The 18740-nt window shown below is 42.2% G+C and overlaps 1 protein-coding gene across 5 annotated transcripts in view; it reads right to left on the reverse strand.

Annotated features, from left to right (window-relative positions):
* Positions 1-15155, reverse strand: part of MCTP1 (multiple C2 and transmembrane domain containing 1) — a 442261-nt gene extending 427106 nt beyond the window's left edge. For all 5 annotated transcript variants that reach the window (XM_081088724.1, XM_081088723.1, XM_081088722.1 and 2 more), the window contains exon 1: positions 12983-15155. In XM_081088724.1, coding sequence (XP_080944850.1) covers positions 12983-13711 — 729 coding nt within the window. In that variant the 5' untranslated portion in view covers positions 13712-15155. The remainder of the gene's footprint in view (positions 1-12982) is intronic.
* Between the last annotated feature and the right edge of the window lie 3585 nt (positions 15156-18740).

Consider the following 18740-nt stretch of genomic DNA (forward strand, 5'->3'; position numbering starts at 1 on the left):
GATTATATGAAATGCTGAAAGGTATCCTTTAAGAAGAGGAAGAGGAAGAAAAAGGTAAAGATACAAATTATGAACAACAAATATGCATCTATCAACAAGTGAATCTAAGAATCAAGTGAATAAATAATCTGATGAACAGAATGAACTGGTGATTATAATAGAATCAGGGACATAGAAAGGGAATGGACCGACTATTCTTGGGGGGAAAAGGGGTGTGGGAGATGCGGGAAGAGACTGGACAAAAATCGTGCACCTATGGATGAGGACAGTGGGTGGGGAGTGAGGGCGGAGGGTGGGGCGGGAACTGGGAGGAGGGGAGTTATGGGGGGGAAAGAAGAGAAACAAATGTAATAATCTGAACAATAAAGATTTAATTAAAAAAAAAAGAAAGTCATGGACTTCCTTGCTTGAAGGTGAGTGTATAATATTGGTTTTGTGTACATTGTGTTTCTTTAGGAGAAGAATGCAACAACTTTCCTCAGTTTCTGAAAAGTGTCTGTCATCCCCAAACAAAATGAGAATAAATGTTAATTTCCCTGCTGTTTGTATAGTGCTTACTTGGTTATGACTCCAGCAAAATGCTACATAAAGGCCCCAAAAAAGAGAAAGACCACATTACAGGTTTCCATGACAGCAGATAAAGAATATGTAAGGTGTAGATACTACTTTGACTTGGACATGGCTGTGTCATTGAGTTTTTACCAAATGTTCTTCCCTACTCCAGGTGGCGGTAGTGCTTGGGTGCTTAGGGCAGCCCATGTTGGCTGGTGGTTGTTCTTCACTGTAATTGGCACAGTGGTTGGCAAAGTCATTAGTCAACAGAGCCAAATATCAACAGTACAACGACTGAAATTTCTTTTGAGAGCCAAATTTTTTAAACTTAAACTATATAGGTAGGTACACTGTTATTAACTTAATTATTCCTAAGGCTTAGGAAGAGCCACACTGAAGGGGCCAAAGAGCCGCATGTGGCTCGCGAGCCGCAGTTTGCCAACCACGGGGCTAGGAGGTCAAGCACAGATTGGCAGGCTGCCTTGGGCAGGGCTTGGTACAATTCCTGAGCGTGTGCACTTGCCTACCAGACATGTGAGCATCTATATCCTGAGCTTTCACAGAAAGGCTGTAGGCTGGCTTATGGCTGCCATAGTCTCAGTGAGGAATTCTGACACTTCCTCTTTTCCATGCTATAACATAGTGTTTACAAATATAGCAGTGAGATTTTACACAGTTCAAATTTTCTTTCTTGCTTCGGTGCACCTTTACAAATATGTTTCATAAATGTGAATGTTGGCTGTACATGAAAACATAAAATTTAGGTTTTCTATCTAAAAAGATAGAAAAGTATAAAACAAATCAAATCTTTATTTGCTTTAGCTATGTTCAACAAGAAGTCTTCCTAATCACCCCAAAGTTATGGTAACAAACAATGTAGACTTTTAAATGTACACCTCTCCTTATAGAATCCCTTTCCAAAGTTCTTACATTCTAACTTCAGGAAAGAAATTTGAAATTCATGACAAATATGTTCTCCATAAGTTACAGCTGTAACATCTGGATCACTGGGCTTCATCTCATTTTCATCTATCCTGAGGTGCTGAAACGTGCTATGAGCATTTCTCCCCTGAGCACTGACAGTGGGAAGTTAGAGTGCCTTTCCTGCCTTCATTTACCTGCCAGTAGAGCGCAGTAAAAAAAGCCATTAGGAAGACTGAAATGGCATGTTTTTCCAGAGGGAAAGATATTTTCCTCCACTGGGTATTTCTAATTCTTATAGACATTTTTAAATACCATTGTCTTAGTAAAGAATGGTAGCCCCAACATACTTCTCCATCTCTTTACAAAGCAACTGTATGAGTGCAAAGTGGTTCCACACATAGCGGCAAAGAAAAGCTATTCCCAGACAAAGATCATGAACTTTCCTGAAACTGGTTCTCCTCTTCATGGCCAAGCACCCAGGCTCTCAAAACTGCTTTAGTACTTGTAAGTCCAAAATCTCCCACAGACCACAAGGCCTTGCATAATGTGGCCCCTGCCAACCATTCCAGACCCATCCCTCCTCATTTGGCCTGTTATTCACCAAATTCCAGCTGCCTGGGCAATTCTCTAAGTGCCTTCTGCTGTGGTTTCCTCTGCCCAGAACTATCTGCCACATCCCTTACTTCCCCTCTCCCCCCAACTCTGGCCAATTCCTATTCCTTCTTTTATTTCATCCTAAATGCCACTTCTTTAGGAATGTCTTCCCTGCCCCTCCCCTTCCTTCAAGATTAGGTTGGAACCTTTTACAGTTCACTCCTCTAGGTCTCTGTACACCTCTCAATCAGTTATCACACTTGTAATTGATAGCAATGCCCTGATGTGACCTCACTAATTGGTGGAGTAGTGGGTACCCTAAGAATTATGGCCCTGGCAGAAATCAGATGTCTGTTACCCAAGCTCTGCCACTTACTAACTAGGACAGAACCAGGACTACAGACAAGTTATTTAATCTCTCCATTTTCCAGGTAAAAAATGCCACAAATAATAACACCACTCTGTCAAAACTGCTATGAGGTTTTAAGTGAGATAATGTATTTAATCTTTAATGTTTATTTACTAGGTGTACCGGTTAATAACAGATTTTGTAATCAAAGAAAACATGATAATTTCAAGAGAAACATCAAAACTGCTTTATTCAAAGTAATGTCCATCGCTAGCTACACATTTCCCCCATCTTTAGATAATTTGTGGATATCGTCCCAATAGAACTTTTCTTGTTTTGAGGCAAACCATTCAGAGACTCAATTTTCCACTTCTTCATATGTTTTGAAGTGCTGCTCAGAAAGTGTGTGTGCCATCGATCGGAACAAGTAGTAATCTGAAGGAGCAAGGTCTGATGAATACAGTGGGAGGGTTAATACTTCCCAGACAAGATCTTTAAACGTGTCTTTAACTGGTTTTGAAGTGTGTGATGGTGTGTCATCATGAAGCAAAATTACTTTGCCGTGTCTTCTGGCCCATTCTGGTCATTTCACGTTCAAAGCATGGTTCAAATTGATTATTTGTTGTTGGTAGCAATCAGTATTAATGGTTTCACCTGGTTTTAGAAGCTCATAATGCACCACACCTTCCTGATTCCACCAAACACAGAGTATTGTCTTCTTTCTGAAGTGATTTGGCCTTGCAGTCAATGTTGATGGTTGACCTGGATCAACCCATGATTTTGTGCATTTGGGATTCTCAAAATAAACCCACTTTTCATCACCAGTCACAGTTTGATGCAAAAAAGACTTTCTTTTGTGCTGGTGAAACAACATTTTACTGATGACTTTTCGGTTTTCCACTTGTCTTTCCTTCCGTTAATGTGGCACCCATTTTCCTTCCTTTAAAATTTTTCCCATTGCTTGTAAACATTCCTGAGCAACTTTTAATCTTTCTGCAAGTTGTTTTTGAGTTTGACACGCATCTCCATCCAATAATGCTTGTAATTGTTGGTCTTCAAACTTTTTCGGTTGACCTGGAGGTCCTTTGTCTTTCACATTGAAATCATCCCTTTTAAAGCGTTTAAACCAGCATTCACAAGCATCTTGAGATGGAGCATGTTCACCATAAGCTTCCCAAAGTATACGATAACTTCTTCTTCAAAATAAAGTAATAAATTAAAACTTCCCGCAAATACTTTTTTCTGGCATGAAATTCAACATTTTTAAGTGTAAAAATATCTATGATGTTAACACCTTCAGCAAATTTGACAAATGAAGTTTTGAAGCTTGCTGTCAATACAACAAAATAGCATACATATCAAATCGCATATATATCAACATATGTGTAATTCCATCTATTGAAAAAAAACCGCATTAACTAGTACACCTAGTAAGACTAGAGGCCCAGTGCACAAATTTGTGCACAGGTGGTGGGGGGCGGGGGGGGGGGGGGCTCCTTGACCTGGCCGGTGATCGGGGCCAATTGGGGCATCTCACCCAGTCCAATGGGCCATTGGGGCCAGCTGGTGGGGAGTAGGGGCCCTGGGAGGTTGGCCAGCCAGGGGGAAGTTGGAGGTTGGCCAGCCAGCCAGGGTGGGAGGGGCCATGGGAGGTTCTAATCAGGGCCGGCTGGCTGGCGGAGGTTGGAGGGAAGAGGGACCACTGGAGGTTGGCCAGCTGGGGGGGAGGGGCTGCAGAGGTTGGCTGGCCACAGGAGGTTGGCTGTGGGAGTGCACTGACCACCAAGGGGCAGCTCCTGCATTGAGTGTCTGCCCCCTGGTGGTCAGTGTGTGTCATAGCGAATGGTTGTTCAGGTCGTTCTGGTCGTTCTGTTGTAACAGTTGCTTAGGCTTTTATATATATATATATATAAATGATTTTATATATATATAGATAGATACTGCATAAAGAATGCCTAGCAGACAGACCTATTTTGTTTCTTTCCACTAATACCATTCCTTTCGTGGAACAAGAAAGCATTAATGACCAAAGTGCTTTAGATTTGTTCAACAAGCAGTCTTCCTAATCACCCCACAGTTATGTTAAGAGATGAGACTATAGAATATAGAAAATGCATAATTACAAGGGTCCTGTAACTTATAACGTGTCTCTAATAACAAATCAATAACAGAAATATTGATCTAGTGGGGTACCTGGTGAGGAAGAATTTTTTTAGGTAGGACTGGGATGTGAAAGTTGCTAGCCATATCTTTATCTAACAATCAAAGAGAACTTAAGAGAGCTTACCAATAGCAAGAAGTAAGTGATAGAGCCAGGATTAAGCCTGATACCAAAATCTTCTAACTGTTCCACTACATCTGCTTTTATTCAATGTACTTGTTGTAAGATAAACTTCGAAATAAGAAAGATGGGAAGGAAATGGTGGAGACAAAGGAGAGCTGTAACATCACTACTGAGATGGGGAGGCAGATGAGGCTGTAAAACTCCATCCCGAACTTCCACTTGGAGTTCTGTTTCCCTAAGATGGGCGTCTCAGGCACAATCTACTTCAGACAGCCTTCCTTTGTATCTCGTAAGGGACGGACAAGCTGTATTCAAATTATACTGACTTTGGGCATGTCACTTAATCTCCTGTGGTTCAGTTTATTCATGTAGAAAATGCAACAGAAAGTGTGATAGTCAATTAAGTTAAGACATAGAAAACACTTAGAATAGTGCCAATACATAATAGATGTGCTGTACGTTTAGCTAGGATTAATATGAGATATAAAGTGTTATTTTAAAATGGCCCCACCTGCTAATTAGCCTTACGTCAGAAGTAAGATAGAACAATTGAGCCAAGAGAACCCAGTACAGAGTGGGCTTGGGAGGACCACAATGATGTGTCCTACCTCCTGTAATACAACTTCAGAAGATGAATATTCATTGTGATTTAAAAAACTTCATTCAAAAGCAAAGAAATAAAAGCCAAACTCTACCACAATAGATATCACTATGAAGAAGTTCATGGATACTTATGCAAACTAGTTCACACAACAAATTTCTGGCACCAAATACAAATTTGTGTAGCTGCTTGAAACTCACATTAGATTTATACTCCTAAAAGGAAGAAAAAAAAGAAAATTTCAAATGTGAAATGGACACTTGTACACCAACTCAGGATGCAATTCAGATATGATTAAGAGAATGAATAAAGTAATAAAATGGTGTTAAGAAAATTTTTTTATAAAAAGCCACTAAGAATCATTAGCGCTGACCCAGAATGGCTCAGTGGTTGAGCGTCAACCTATGAACCAGGTCGTCACTTTTTGATTCCTAGTCAGGGCACATGTGGGTGAATTTTCAGTGTGGGGCGTGCAGGGGTGAGCTAATCAATGATTCTCTCTCATCACTGATGTTTCTATCTCTCTCTCCCTCTCTCTTCCTCTCTGAAATCAATAAAAATTATAATTTAAAAAATAGAATTGTTAGCAACATTAACAGAAATAGCACAAAGGCTCTGCTGCCCGGACCCCATGGTTCCTAATTCAGTTATTTTCCCACCCTCTTTTTGAGGTGATTTCCAAAAAGTGAGCTTCCTGTGATTATGACAATACATCTTTATTATCCTAAAGGCCTCACTTTTTCTCTAATTAAAAGCTGAATTATATCAATAAAGAAGCTTAACAAAGTGCCTCATTATTTTTTTTGCTTGTAAGGATCACTTTGTGATGGTAAAGCCAGGCCAGGCTTGAAAATACTAATGACAAACATTAGTTATTGTGACAGCTAGGTTTCAAAAGATTAAGGGAATAATTCAATGACCTCTCTTCCATGGTGGCTGTAAGATAGATACTTAAAGAAGAATGATTATTCTACTAAAGAACAGGCATTCTTTACACTTTAGTTTAAATACAAAGCAAGATTCCTCATTCCCTTGCTAAAACGCACCTGTAGCAAACCACAAAAGCTGTCTTCTAACTGTGTGTGTGTGTTTCTCTTTGGCTGAACTGGTTACTGTACAGCCACTCAAACTAGATAAACTTAAACCACTTGTAAATACTATGTTATCATTGACATGTAATACTATCAGATTAAATTTAGACGTGGGGAAATACTGGAGTTAGTCTGATTATCTTTGACTCCGGTGGAAAATACTATGTGTGTGAAAAAATAGGTACATGAATAAGCCATTCCTGGTAAAGGGCCTAATGTGTGTGTGTGTGTGTGTGTGTGTGTGTGTGTGTGTGTGTGTGTGTACAGCATATGCCAAAGCCACACAAAACATCAAAACATCATAGAAGCCTATTGTTTAAACTTCATTGTGAAAAACCATATTATAAAAAGCCTTTAATAAAAAAATTCCCTGATTTTTCTTTTTTCGTTTTAATTTTCCCAGGAAAGAAAGAGAAGTGAAATAACTGAATGGCAAGTAGTACGAGTGCAGAGAACAAAGAGCCAACCAAATGCCACACCACCTGGAGAATCCTGTGACAGAGGTAAGTAGCCTAACCACGGCTGACAGTCCAAGAGACAGCAATCCTTTCGTGGCAAGTTCCATAGAGTTCTCCCTCATATTCTGGCATATACCCGGGAAGAAAAACATTGAAGCCAGAGAAAGTGAAATGTCAGGTAGAGAGGAACCGATATAAGAACACTTCACAACGTTCTAACTTCTTTGAAAAGAGGCAAATAATATGGGGTCTGGAAACTGCAAAATAAAGGTGTCCCTGCCTGTTGCCCTGAGTCTCGCTCAGCTGACTCCCACAGAGGCAGCTATTAGTCACAAAAGCAGCAGCCCGAGTCTAGAGTAAATGGATGCTGCCTGAGAGGCCAAAAGAGCAGAGAGGGGCTGGGGAGTGATGACCAAAAGGGTTAAGTCAGCCTGGCTGGTTCCTCAGTGGTTAGACCCTTGGCCGGAGGACCGAAGGATCACAGGTTGATTCCCAGTCAAGGACACGTACCTTGGCTGTAGGAGGCAACAACTGATGTGTCTCCCTCACATCAATGTCTTTCTGCCTTTCTCTCTCTCTTTCTCTTTCTCTCTCTCTCCCTCCCTTCCACTCCCTCTAAAAAAAAAAAAAATCAATGGGAAAAATATCCTCCAGTGAGGATTTGTTAAAAATGGTTAAATCAATGGTTTTTACAGGAAACTGTTGAGTTGAATTGGCATATATGCAAGACCAGAGAGAACCAGGTGAGATCACAGCCTCAGCTGGACCCCATCCCTGTCCCTCACCTCCAGCTTCCTTATAAAAATAGAAGGGTGCAAAGAGAGGAGAGGGGAAGGTGCAGCCATATCTGCTCTGGGTCAGGGGTCTGGCAACAGCTTTGTAGCAACATAGAAGTTGTCTGCAAAATCTATTCCAATCTAAAACGATATTTTGGAAAACATTCAAACTTCTAATTTGGTGTGGTGAAAATATTATTCAAAGGCAACCCTAAAAATGTGAATTTTTCTTTTATCAAACGCTATTTTACATTTCGATACAAGAATAGGAGTAAAATGTGGCTTAAAGGCAAAGATAGACTATGGTTTCCATTTTGAGAGAATGTCTACTTGCAATCTTCAAAAACTGATCATTTGCCATGCACAGATCAACCTTCCATCTGAGAGAGAACCGTTTGAAATACATTGCCTTAAGAATAAAAATTTCCAACAGAGTCCATGGATTCTTAACCCTTTAATTATAACTATTTCTTCAAATATGTAGCCACTCTGATATCAGGCTCCATAGGAGTCTACGTTATAGGGATATATAGGAAGTTTTTTGTTTTGCCTGATTTTTTTTAACTGACAAACATACATTTTGCCCTTTCTTTTACTCCATTCTTTGTATTCAATGCCTAATGCAGCAGAGAAAAGGAGACTTATTCAAGAAAAATTCAAAATAACTATAAAGAATATGGGTTTTTACAGTTAATAAGTAACAATCTGCCACTCAGGAGTTGGCACCCTCAACCACTCTGCATGATGCACACTCAGAAGTCAACCCTCTACTCAAATCTGCCAGATACCCAGGATAGTAACCAAAGGTTACAGGGAAATAATTTCACTCTAAAGTAACCCTCTTACTCATGCTTTTCACTCCCTTCCTCTGTAATGACCTGAAGATCCCAGTATTTTTCAAGAATACTACAACACAACAAACAAAAATGTTTGTTGCACAGCCTGCTCCAAAATGTCCTAATGTCTCATCTCCCTCCCACCCCTGACCCCCACACACACATTTTGAAAAAGCTACTAACGTTATTCGGGGTAGCTTTTTGTAATTATAGATTTTTAAAATGGTTTTAATCATTTCTGTTAGGAATTCTTTTTTAAATTGGACCTTCCCAAGATTAAGTTATGTTCTTTGAAGTAATATTAAAGATACCTGAAAATCAACTGCAAAAAAATAACTCAAATCACCTTTTAAAATAATTTTTGAAAACACAGGCTTTCTTTAAAAGGTCAGCTAATTAATAACGCGAGATCCATTTCACATATAGACTGAATGTAAGAAGATATTGTTCCACTTTTTGTCAGGCACTTTTTGTCAGGGCATAGAGATGTGTTTCAGGAATTTCATCCCAGTGAATGAATATTCCTCTTACTATGTTTTGAAACATTTCTATAACACCTTGAATAAAACATTTTTATTCCTCTATGAAGACAATTTTAACAAAATAAATGTAAAGGAAAAACAATAAAAGTTTAACATTCATGAACACTACAAGCTTTTTGTTAAAACACTAAGAAATGCAACATATTCATTCTTCACTATTTATCTTAAAATACTGATTCCCTGATTCTAGCAGAATATAATTTTAGTAACTCATCAAGACAGAATACATAAAATTGGCATATTTTTTATATGCACACAAATTGAGAAAGCATCTTTCCCATCTGTGCTGCAGAAAATGAAATGCATCTGGTGTGACAATATGGCCCGGCACGTGAACGAGAATCAGTGGGACGAAAGGAGTTTCTTTCTTTTCCAAAGCAGATTATTTTAAATAATGCATGTTATATAACATGCAAGACAGTGCCAAATGTGTTATAGTGCATTGCAAAGGTATGTTTGGCTAAAGAAAACATAACAGCACGAGGGTTGGCAGGGGCATGGGAGGTAGCTTGTTCCGTTTTAATCACTGTTCAGCACTGACTTCCAAATCTCTTGCCCCAGCAACCCAATCTGATTTTTGGCTTGACATCTCTACCCAGTGTCAGAGTATGTGCACATATGCTGTTGGGGCTTCATGCTGGGCTGGGGGATGGAGAGGTGGGGAATGTTTGGAGAACATGGCTGATGCCAGGATCAAGCAGAGAACAAGAGAAAAATTGAGCAATTTGTCTTGTTTTTTGCAACAAATGTTCTTTCTCCCTTAAAAGAGAGTTCTTTTTATCTAGGCCATCTGAAGATGGATTTTATGCTTTCATTGTCTTTTCTTTCATGTGTTCCCATCTGTTCTTGTGAACTGTGAATAAAACTGAAATCTACATGTGCTACACACTCTGTCCCATGCCCAAGTATTTTTGCAGATGATGTGCTCAGAGTGCCAGGGAAGATCTCTGAGATAGGAAGGGAGCTTGGAAGGGTGCTGCTGAGCTAAGCCTACTCCTGGGCACCTTGGTGAGTCCTCATCCTGTTCCAGGTCCCAACCCTATTTCTTCCTCTTCCCCATTCAGAGAGGTGAGTGGGCCCGTTGAGTTGGGCAGAGAAGTATTTAGAGGACTCAGGAATCCTCCCTTCTGCATCAGTGAGCAAGTGCTGCTCAAACCTGGATTTGTGACTCGTGACAGAGAAAACTGTCCAATTCTCAGAGAACAAGGCTCCATTAGCAGATGTTGGAAACCACCAACAGTGCCTCTCCCCAAGACTGTGTCCGGCAAGGCACAAGCCCCTCAGGGCTTACTGTCCTGCCTATACCCACCTTTCACCTATTCTATGAAAGATATTTTAGCTTTTTTATTTCTTCTGTGTCTTCACTAAAATGCTAGTTTTTTTATAATTAAGAGCTTCTTTAGAACTATAGATGGTATGACTGTCATTTGTAAATATGACATAATAGATATGCAACAATGAATGAATCACAGAGAACAAAGAACAAGTTAATATAGCTAATCCATCATAGGACTGATTCTAGGGATGGAAAAAAAAACTCCAGGACATACATAAACTTGCAAGTATTATTAATCAATAGGACTGAACTCATCTCAGAAACATAAGTTCTAAAACTTGTCAAAGGTAACTGTAGTCATAGGAAAAGATTCTGGAGAATGACTTGACTACAAAACCTCTATCATTTATCAATCATGTGACCCTAGAAAAGTTATTTTAATTTCTTCAAGTATTGGTTCCCTAATCCATAAAAATGGAAACAAGAACTTTGATCATGTAGGACTGCTACAGGGATTAAACCATGTATGGCTATAAAGTGGCCAGTATATGGTGAAGGCACACACAATAATATTTAGTGTCTTCTCCAAAATAGATTTAGGTCTTTTGAATATTTATACAGCAGCATTTTTGAAATAAATATTGATGGTGTCTGAAAACTTTCAGGTAAAAATAAACATAAATACCAATTCAGAATTCCCTGCTGTTGCTTTGAAAATATCTTCCTTCACTGAGCTGCAAAGTAATTTAATAAGTTAACATTTGCAGTGATATCTCTACCATCCAATCTAATCCAATTATTATTTGTCTTATTATTCTTGGTTGCAAAATTTCATCAAAACAAGTGTAAACAGTACCCCAACTCTAAAATTCTTATAATTAGGCTATGTACACACTAAAAAAAAAAAACCCACACTTTTTAAATACATAGTATTCATCTTTACTGAATTTAAAACATCCTTTTAAAATGACTTTTTAACTTTACTTTTGGAACCAGAAACAGGATTTCTCAAATTCTTTTTCAAGATGAAGGGAAAAGTAGGTTTATTTGAGCTTTTTGTCAATAATATCCCTACCTACTCTTCTGAGAATAACTAAAAACATTTTCTAGAACATCAGGAGTTTCCTCCAACATCACCTAACATCAGGTTGCTGCACTCAACTGTGGTTTTGTTTTTTTTTTGTTTTTTTTTTAAATATATTTTATTGATTTTTTACAGAGAGGAAGAGAGAGAGATAGAGAGTCAGAAACATCGATGAGAGAGAAACATCGACCAGCCGCCTCCTGCACATCCCCCACCGGGGACGTGCCCGCAACCCAGGTACATGCCCTTGACCGGAATCGAACCTGGGACCCTTCAGTCCGCAGGCCGACGCTCTATCCACTGAGCCAAACCGGTTTTGGCCTCAACTGTGTTTATTAAACAATAAAACACTCATACTCTGCTCTATTTTCTGAAACCATACTAATAAACTATGAAGAGTTTCAACTGAAAGCACATCTATTCCTATATCTTATCTTTCTAAACACAGCTTTATGTTTTCTGTAGTTAGTTTTAATGTACATAGCATTAATCTAACATGTCTATTCAGAGACAAAATATTGAGTTCAAATAAAGTACGATATATTGAAAGAAAAGAGTTCTTTAGGTCCCTGGCAGAATGGAACTCTCAAGATATTTGATAAAAGATTTGATAAACATTTACAAAAGGAGAGCCTCCCTCTAGAACAGTGGTTCTCAACCTTGGCTGCACATTAGAATCACCTGGGAATCTTTTTAAAATCCTGATTTCTGGGCCTCATCCTCCGGAAATTCTGTTTCTTTGTTATGGGGTGGGGCCACAACATTAGTAACAAAGAAACCGAATTTCCGGAGGATGAGGCCCAGAAATCAGGATTTTAAAAAGATTACCAGGTGATGCTAATGTGCAGCCAAGGTTGAGAACCACTGCTCTAGACGACAGAGGGAGTGCAGGCAGCCTCTCCGTGGAGCGCCTTGGGGCCCTGCATACAAGTTTACTGGATTCTCGTCCGAATACACCTGCGTGATCCGAGTCAACATGATGCAGGCGGCAGCGCGCTCACAACGCAGCCGCTTCGATGACTATTCCATCTTAGAAAAGGCCACAGGAACACATTTCACTAACTCGGCTGAGACGCGCGCAGGCTGCTCACTTGTTGGGCAGCGACCCACTTGCCGCGGGAAGTTTCAGGAAGGGAGTGTGGGTAAGTCAGCAAACCTCTGCTCGAAGGCTTTCCCCACGCCATTACCTCGCGTTTGCCGTTAAGTCACCTGTTCGCATTTCTATTCCTTCCTGCAAACCATGTGTGTCCAATGCTGGCCCCTCCACACCACCATCATCCATGGTTGTCATCCTTTTCACGTTTGGGGGTTTGTTTTTCTTTTGACAAAGTGAGACATGGTGGAGAGTCCTTCTAGAAGACCTCCAAAAAGTACCCTGAATTATGTCTAACTTCATTTCTCCCCTGTTTGGCGACCATTAATGCTTCCACTTTCACTGTCACATCATAAAGCTATTTCTGCCCAAAGTAAAGTCGGGGTGCAAGACTTATCTTCACTAAGCAGGTGCGGGACATTTTCTTTCCTGATTTGCCTGGGAGCACCCACACCCCCTCGCATGTCTCGGGATCTCGGTCCCCCCAAAGCTGGAGGCGTGGCCCGGGCACCCAGCACTCACCTGGCTGCCGCCGCATTCCCCGCCCTTCTCCAGGGTCCAAGGCTCCCTGGAGCTCTGTGCCCGCTCTGCCCCCGCCGGGGCTGGAGGTGGCTCCAGCAGCTGCTCCAGGCTGGCAGTGCCTGGCAGGGAGGAACTCTTCTGATGGCACAAGTGCGCCGCGGCGCCCCGACGCTGTGCACCCTCATCTTGGGCACGGTTCCCCCTCGGAGGTGGCTGAGGCGAGGAGGACAAGGAAGAAGAAGCAGAGGATGAAGAGGGAGCTGAGTCTGGGGAGCGTCCGCCAGGCGGCGTCGCTCCGCCTGCTGCGGTCGCTGCCGCGGGCCCCTTTCCCGCGGGGAGCAAATGCTCGCGGATCCTGCGGCGCAGCGTGGACCCCTGCTCGCCTCTGGCGGGGCCACCGGGCTCCAGAGGCTCTGGGGAGGAGCAGCACAGGTTGGGCTGGGAGGAGGAGAAGACACGGTCTAACACTTGCTTCCGTTTCTTGAAGCCGATCCACCTACCGCCCGTGCCACCCGCTCCGGCCAGTGCTTCCCGCCTGCCCCCAGGGGGTGGCGGGGAGGGCGACGGGGTGGCCGCAGTGCGCTGCTCCTGGCCCCCGGTGCGCCCGCTGCTGCCGCCGCCCTTACTCTTGGCCACCCCCAGCTGCAAGTTCTTCCAGAGCCGGGCCTGGAAGGAGGAGGGCGCAGCGGCAGACTCGGGGGAGCCCGCTGCGGCAGCCTGGGGCTCCATCCTCCACTCCCCGCTCCTCCTCTTCCCTCCTCCTCCGCCTCCTCCTCCTGCTCCACCGCCCTCCCTGGCTGTGCCTCCTCCCGGAGCCCTGCGGCGGCGGCGAGGGGCGCAGCAGCAGAAGCAGGGAGCGCCCCGCGGCTTCAGGCCAGCGCGGGGGACAGACGCCGCTGCCTCGGTTCTGCGGCCGTGGGACTCCCGCGCTGCCTCTCCCCCCGGAACCTGCCCGGGTGGGCTGGCTCTGTCGCTGAGTCTCGGCTGCCAAGCCTGCAAAGTTTCTAGCTCCGACCTCCACGGCTCCAGTCCACCGGCGTGCCCCAGGCCGCGCCCTGCCTCCCTCTCCTTGTAGCTTCCAGGTTCAGAGGCTACGCGCCCCCGGGCGTGCGCCAGGGACGGCACCCGGTGCCCTGTCGATAGCACCTGTCAACTGGATCCCTGCGAGACTCGCACAACCGGGAACGTGGGGCTGAAGATTCCCGGGACCAGCAGCCCCGCGGGAGACTCCTGGACCATCCCGCAGCTCCCAGATGGGAGGACGGGCCGGCGAGAGCCGGGTGGAGCCAGACTGCTTCCTAGGCTCCAGCCACAGTTCCCGCGCAGCCTGCTCAGGGCTGCCGCCGGACGCACCAGCCAGCCATCGTCTGGGTCCGATGAAGTGAGCTAGAGCGGAGACCGTGCGCCTTCGGTGGGTCCTGCGGGACGCCGAGCTTCCACAGGCGAGATGAACACGCTTGAGTTCTGGGGCTGAACACCGCTGCCCCCGCCCGGTTGCGCTCCGGTCCAAAAGGAGAGTTAGATTTCTTCTGCCTTGACTTCATCTCCCTCCACCCCTCCCCGCTCTTTATTTATATGTGCAGTGTTTCTCCTACCATCAGGGCCTAGAGATTTCTGGAGTCTGACAATAAGGCCAGCCCCGAAGTTGCAGGAAGTTTAAGGTGGCCGAGGACAGGAAAGATGCGCACTGCCTCTGACCCCCGTTCCAAACGCAGGGAATCTTGTTCTTTTCACTGAATTGCATTTCCCTGTGGTTACTTCACTTGCTTCATTGCCAAGGCAAATAGAAACGGCTTTTTAGCTCATTCAGACTTTGCTTCTCTCCAAATCTACTGATCCGCGGGTCTTCTAATTCTACTGAGAGAGTCTCTTGAAAGGCTGGTGACACAGTGCCCCTTCCCTCTTCCATTGCCCTCCGCACCCCTAAATGTGGAAAGCATGGAAGAGTTACCTGGGCTTTTTCCTCGCCACGCCTATTCCAACCTCATCTAGCTAACAGTATGCCCTCGAGATGTTACCAGACTCTCTAACCTTTTCATTTTTCTATTTTTTCTTGCCTTTATAACAAATACTTAAATATTTATTGAGCACCTGCTATGTACTAGGCTCTTTGATAGATTCTGGGGATGCAGCTGTAACCAAGGGAAAGAGGGCCCTACCCTAATAAAGCTCATCTTCCAGTACGTGTGAGTAAGACAATAAACACAATGTCTAACAGTGAAAAGTCCCATGGAGACATTAAAACAGGCTACCATAATGGTGTCTATGGAGGAAGGGTTAATAGATAAATTTCAGGACACCCAATTAAATTTGAATTTCTTTTTTTTTTTTTTATTTATTTTTTTTATTTTTTTTTTTTCGTTTTTTTTTGTGATTTTTTTTTTTTTATTGCTTAAAGTATTACAACGGGTATTACATATGTGTCCATTTTATCACCCCGCCCTAGACAGTCCCCTAGCCTCCCCTATCCCCCAGTGTCTCATGTCCATTGGTTATGCTTATATGCATGCATACAAGTCCTTTAGTTGATCTCTTACCCCCCTACCTCCTGCCCCCCAACCCTCCCCGGCCTTCCTGCTGCAGTTTGACAATCTGTTTGAGGCTGCTCTGCCTCTCTATCTATTATTGTTCAAAAGTTTATAATGGTCTCTATTATCCATGAATGAGTGAGATCATGTGGTATTTTTCCTTCATTGACTGGCTTATTTCACTTAGCATAATGCTCTCCAGTTCCATCCATGACGTTGCAAATGGTAAGAGTTCCTTCCTTTTTACAGCAGCATAGTATTCCATCGTGTAGATGTACCACAGTTTTCTAATCCATTCATCTACTGATGGGCACTTAGGCTGTTTCCAGATCTTAGCTATGGTGAATTGTGCTGCTATGAACATAGGGGTGCATATATCCTTTCTGATTGGTGTTTCTGGTTTCTTGGGATATATTCCTAGAAGTGGGATCACAGGGTCAAATGGGAGTTCCATTTTCAGTTTTTTAAGGAAACTCCATACTGTCTTCCATAGTGGCTGCACCAGTCTGCATTCCCACCAGCAGTGCACAAGTGACCCTTTTTCTCCACATCCTCTCCAGCACTTGTCGTTTGTTGATTTGTTGATGATAGCCAGTCTGACAGGTGTGAGATGATACCTCATTGTTGTTTTGATTTGCATCTCTCGGATGATTAGTGACTTTGAGCATGTTTTCATATGTCTCTTGGCTTTCTGAATGTCCTCTTTTGAAAGGTGTCTATTTAGGTCCTTTGCCCACTTTTTGATTGGATTGTTTATCTTCCTTTTGTTGAGTTGTATGAGTTCCCTATAAATTTTGGAGATTAGGCCCTTATCAGATATGACATTGGCAAATATGTTTTCCCACACAGTGGGTTTTCTTGTTGTTTTGTTGATGGTTTCTTTTGCTGTGCAGAAGCTTTTTATTTTGATGAAGTCCCATTTGTTTATTTTCTCTTTAGTTTCAAGTGCCCTAGGAGCTGTGTCAGTGAAGAAATTGCTTCGGCATATGTCTGAGATTTTGTTGCCTTTGGATTCTTCTAGAATTTTTATGGTTTCCTGTCGTATATTTAAGTCCTTTATCCATTTTGAGTTTATTTTTGTGTATGGTGTAAGTTGGTGGTCTAGTTTCATTTTCTTGCATATATCTGTCCAATTTTCCCAACACCATTTATTGAAGAGACTATCTTGGCTCCATTGTATGTTCTTGCCTCCTTTGTCAAATATTAATTGAGCATATTGGTTCGGGCCGATTTCTGGGCTCTCTATTCTATTCCATTGATCTATATGCCTATTCTTGTGCCAGTACCAGGCAGTTTTGAGAACAGTGGCTTTGTAATACAACTTGATATCTGGTATTGAGATCCCACCTACTTTGTTCTTTTTCAGGATTGCTGCAGCTATTCGGGGTCTTTTTTTATTCCAGATGAATTTTTGGAGAGTTCGTTCTAGATCTCTGAAGTATGCCGTTGGTATTTTAATGGGAAGTGCGTTGAATTTATAGATTGCTTTGGGTAGTATGGACATTTTAATGATGTTGATTCTACCAATCCAGGAACACGGTATGTTCTTCCATCTGTTTATGTCTTCCTCTATATCTTTTTTCAACGTCCTGTAGTTTTCTGAGTAGAGGTCTTTTACCTCTTTAGTTAAGTTGATTCCTAGGTAGCTTAATTTTTTTGGTGCAATGGTAAACGGGATTGCTTTTATAATCTCGCTTTCAGAAAGTTCACTACTGGTGTATAGAAATGCCTCCGATTTCTTGGGGTTAATTTTGTATCCTGCTACATTGCCAAATTCATGTATTAAGTCTAGTAGCTTTTGGATGGAGTCTCTGGGGTTTTGTATGTATAATATCATGTCGTCTGCAAATAAGGACAGTTTTACTCTCTCTTTTCCAATTTGGATGCCTTTTATTTCTTCTTCTTGCCGAATTGCAATGGCTAACACTTCCAGTACTATGTTGAACAGGAGTGGTGAGAGGGGGCATCCCTGTCTTGTTCCTGTTCTTAGGGGAAATGGTGTTAGTTTTTGCCCATTGAGTATGATGTTGGCTGTGGGCCTGTCATATATGGCTTTTATTATGTTGAGGTATGATCCTTCTACTCCCACCTTGCTGAGAGTTTTTATCAAAAATGGGTGTTGAATTTTGTCAAATGCTTTTTCTGCATCAATTGATATGACCATGTGGTTTTTTTCTTTCAATTTGTTTATGTGATGTATCACGTTTATTGATTTGCGGATATTGTACCATGCTTGCATCCCTGGGATAAATCCTACTTGGTCATGGTGTATGATCTTTCTGATGTACTGCTGGATCCGATTTGCTAAGATTTTGTTGAGGATTTTGGCATCTATGTTCATGAGGGATATTGGCCTGTAGTTCTCTTTCATTGTGTTGTCTTTACCTGGTTTTGGTATTAGGGTGATGCTGGCTTCATAGAATGAGCTTGGAAGTGTTCCTTCCTCTTGAATTTTTTGTAGTAGTCTGAGGAGGATAGGTTTTAGTTCTTCCTTGAATGTTTGGTAAAACTCCCCTGTGAAGCCGTCTGGTCCTGGGCTTTTGTTTGATGGAAGCTTTTTGATGACTGCTTCAATTTCTTCCATAGTTATTGGCCTGTTGAGATTTTTAGATTCTTCCTGATTGAGTTTTGGAATGTTGCATTTTTCTAGGAATTTGTCCATTTCCTCCAGGTTGTCTAGTTTGTTGGAGTAGAGCTGTCCATAGTATTTTTTAATGATCATTTGTATTTCTGTGGGGTCTGTTGTTATTTCGCCTCTATCGTTTCTGATTTTGTTTATTTGGGTCCTCTCTCTTTGCTTCTTGGTGAGTCTGGCTAGAGGTTTGTCAATCTTGTTTATTCTTTCAAAGAACCAGCTCTTGGTTTCATTGATTTTCTGTATTGTTTTTTTGGTCTCTATGTCATTTATTTCTGCTCTAATCTTTATTATTTCCTTCCTTCTGTTCACTCTGGGGTTTTCTTGTTGCTCTCTTTCTAATTCTTTGAGTTGTAGAGTTAGATGATTTACTACCATGTTTTCTTGTTTTTTGAGATAGGCCTGTAGAGCTATAAACTTCCCTCTCAAGACTGCTTTCATTGTGTCCCATAGGTTTTGGATTGTTGTGTTTTCATTGTCATTAGTTTCCAGGATGTTTTTAATTTCTTCTTTGATCTCATTGGTAACCCAATCAATATTTAATAGCATGCTATTCAGCTTCCAGGTGTTTGAGTATTTTTGGTTGTTTTTATTG

The sequence above is a fragment of the Myotis nattereri genome (genome assembly GCF_964212035.1).
Source record: "Myotis nattereri genome assembly, chromosome: 4".
Taxonomy (NCBI): domain Eukaryota; kingdom Metazoa; phylum Chordata; class Mammalia; order Chiroptera; family Vespertilionidae; genus Myotis; species Myotis nattereri.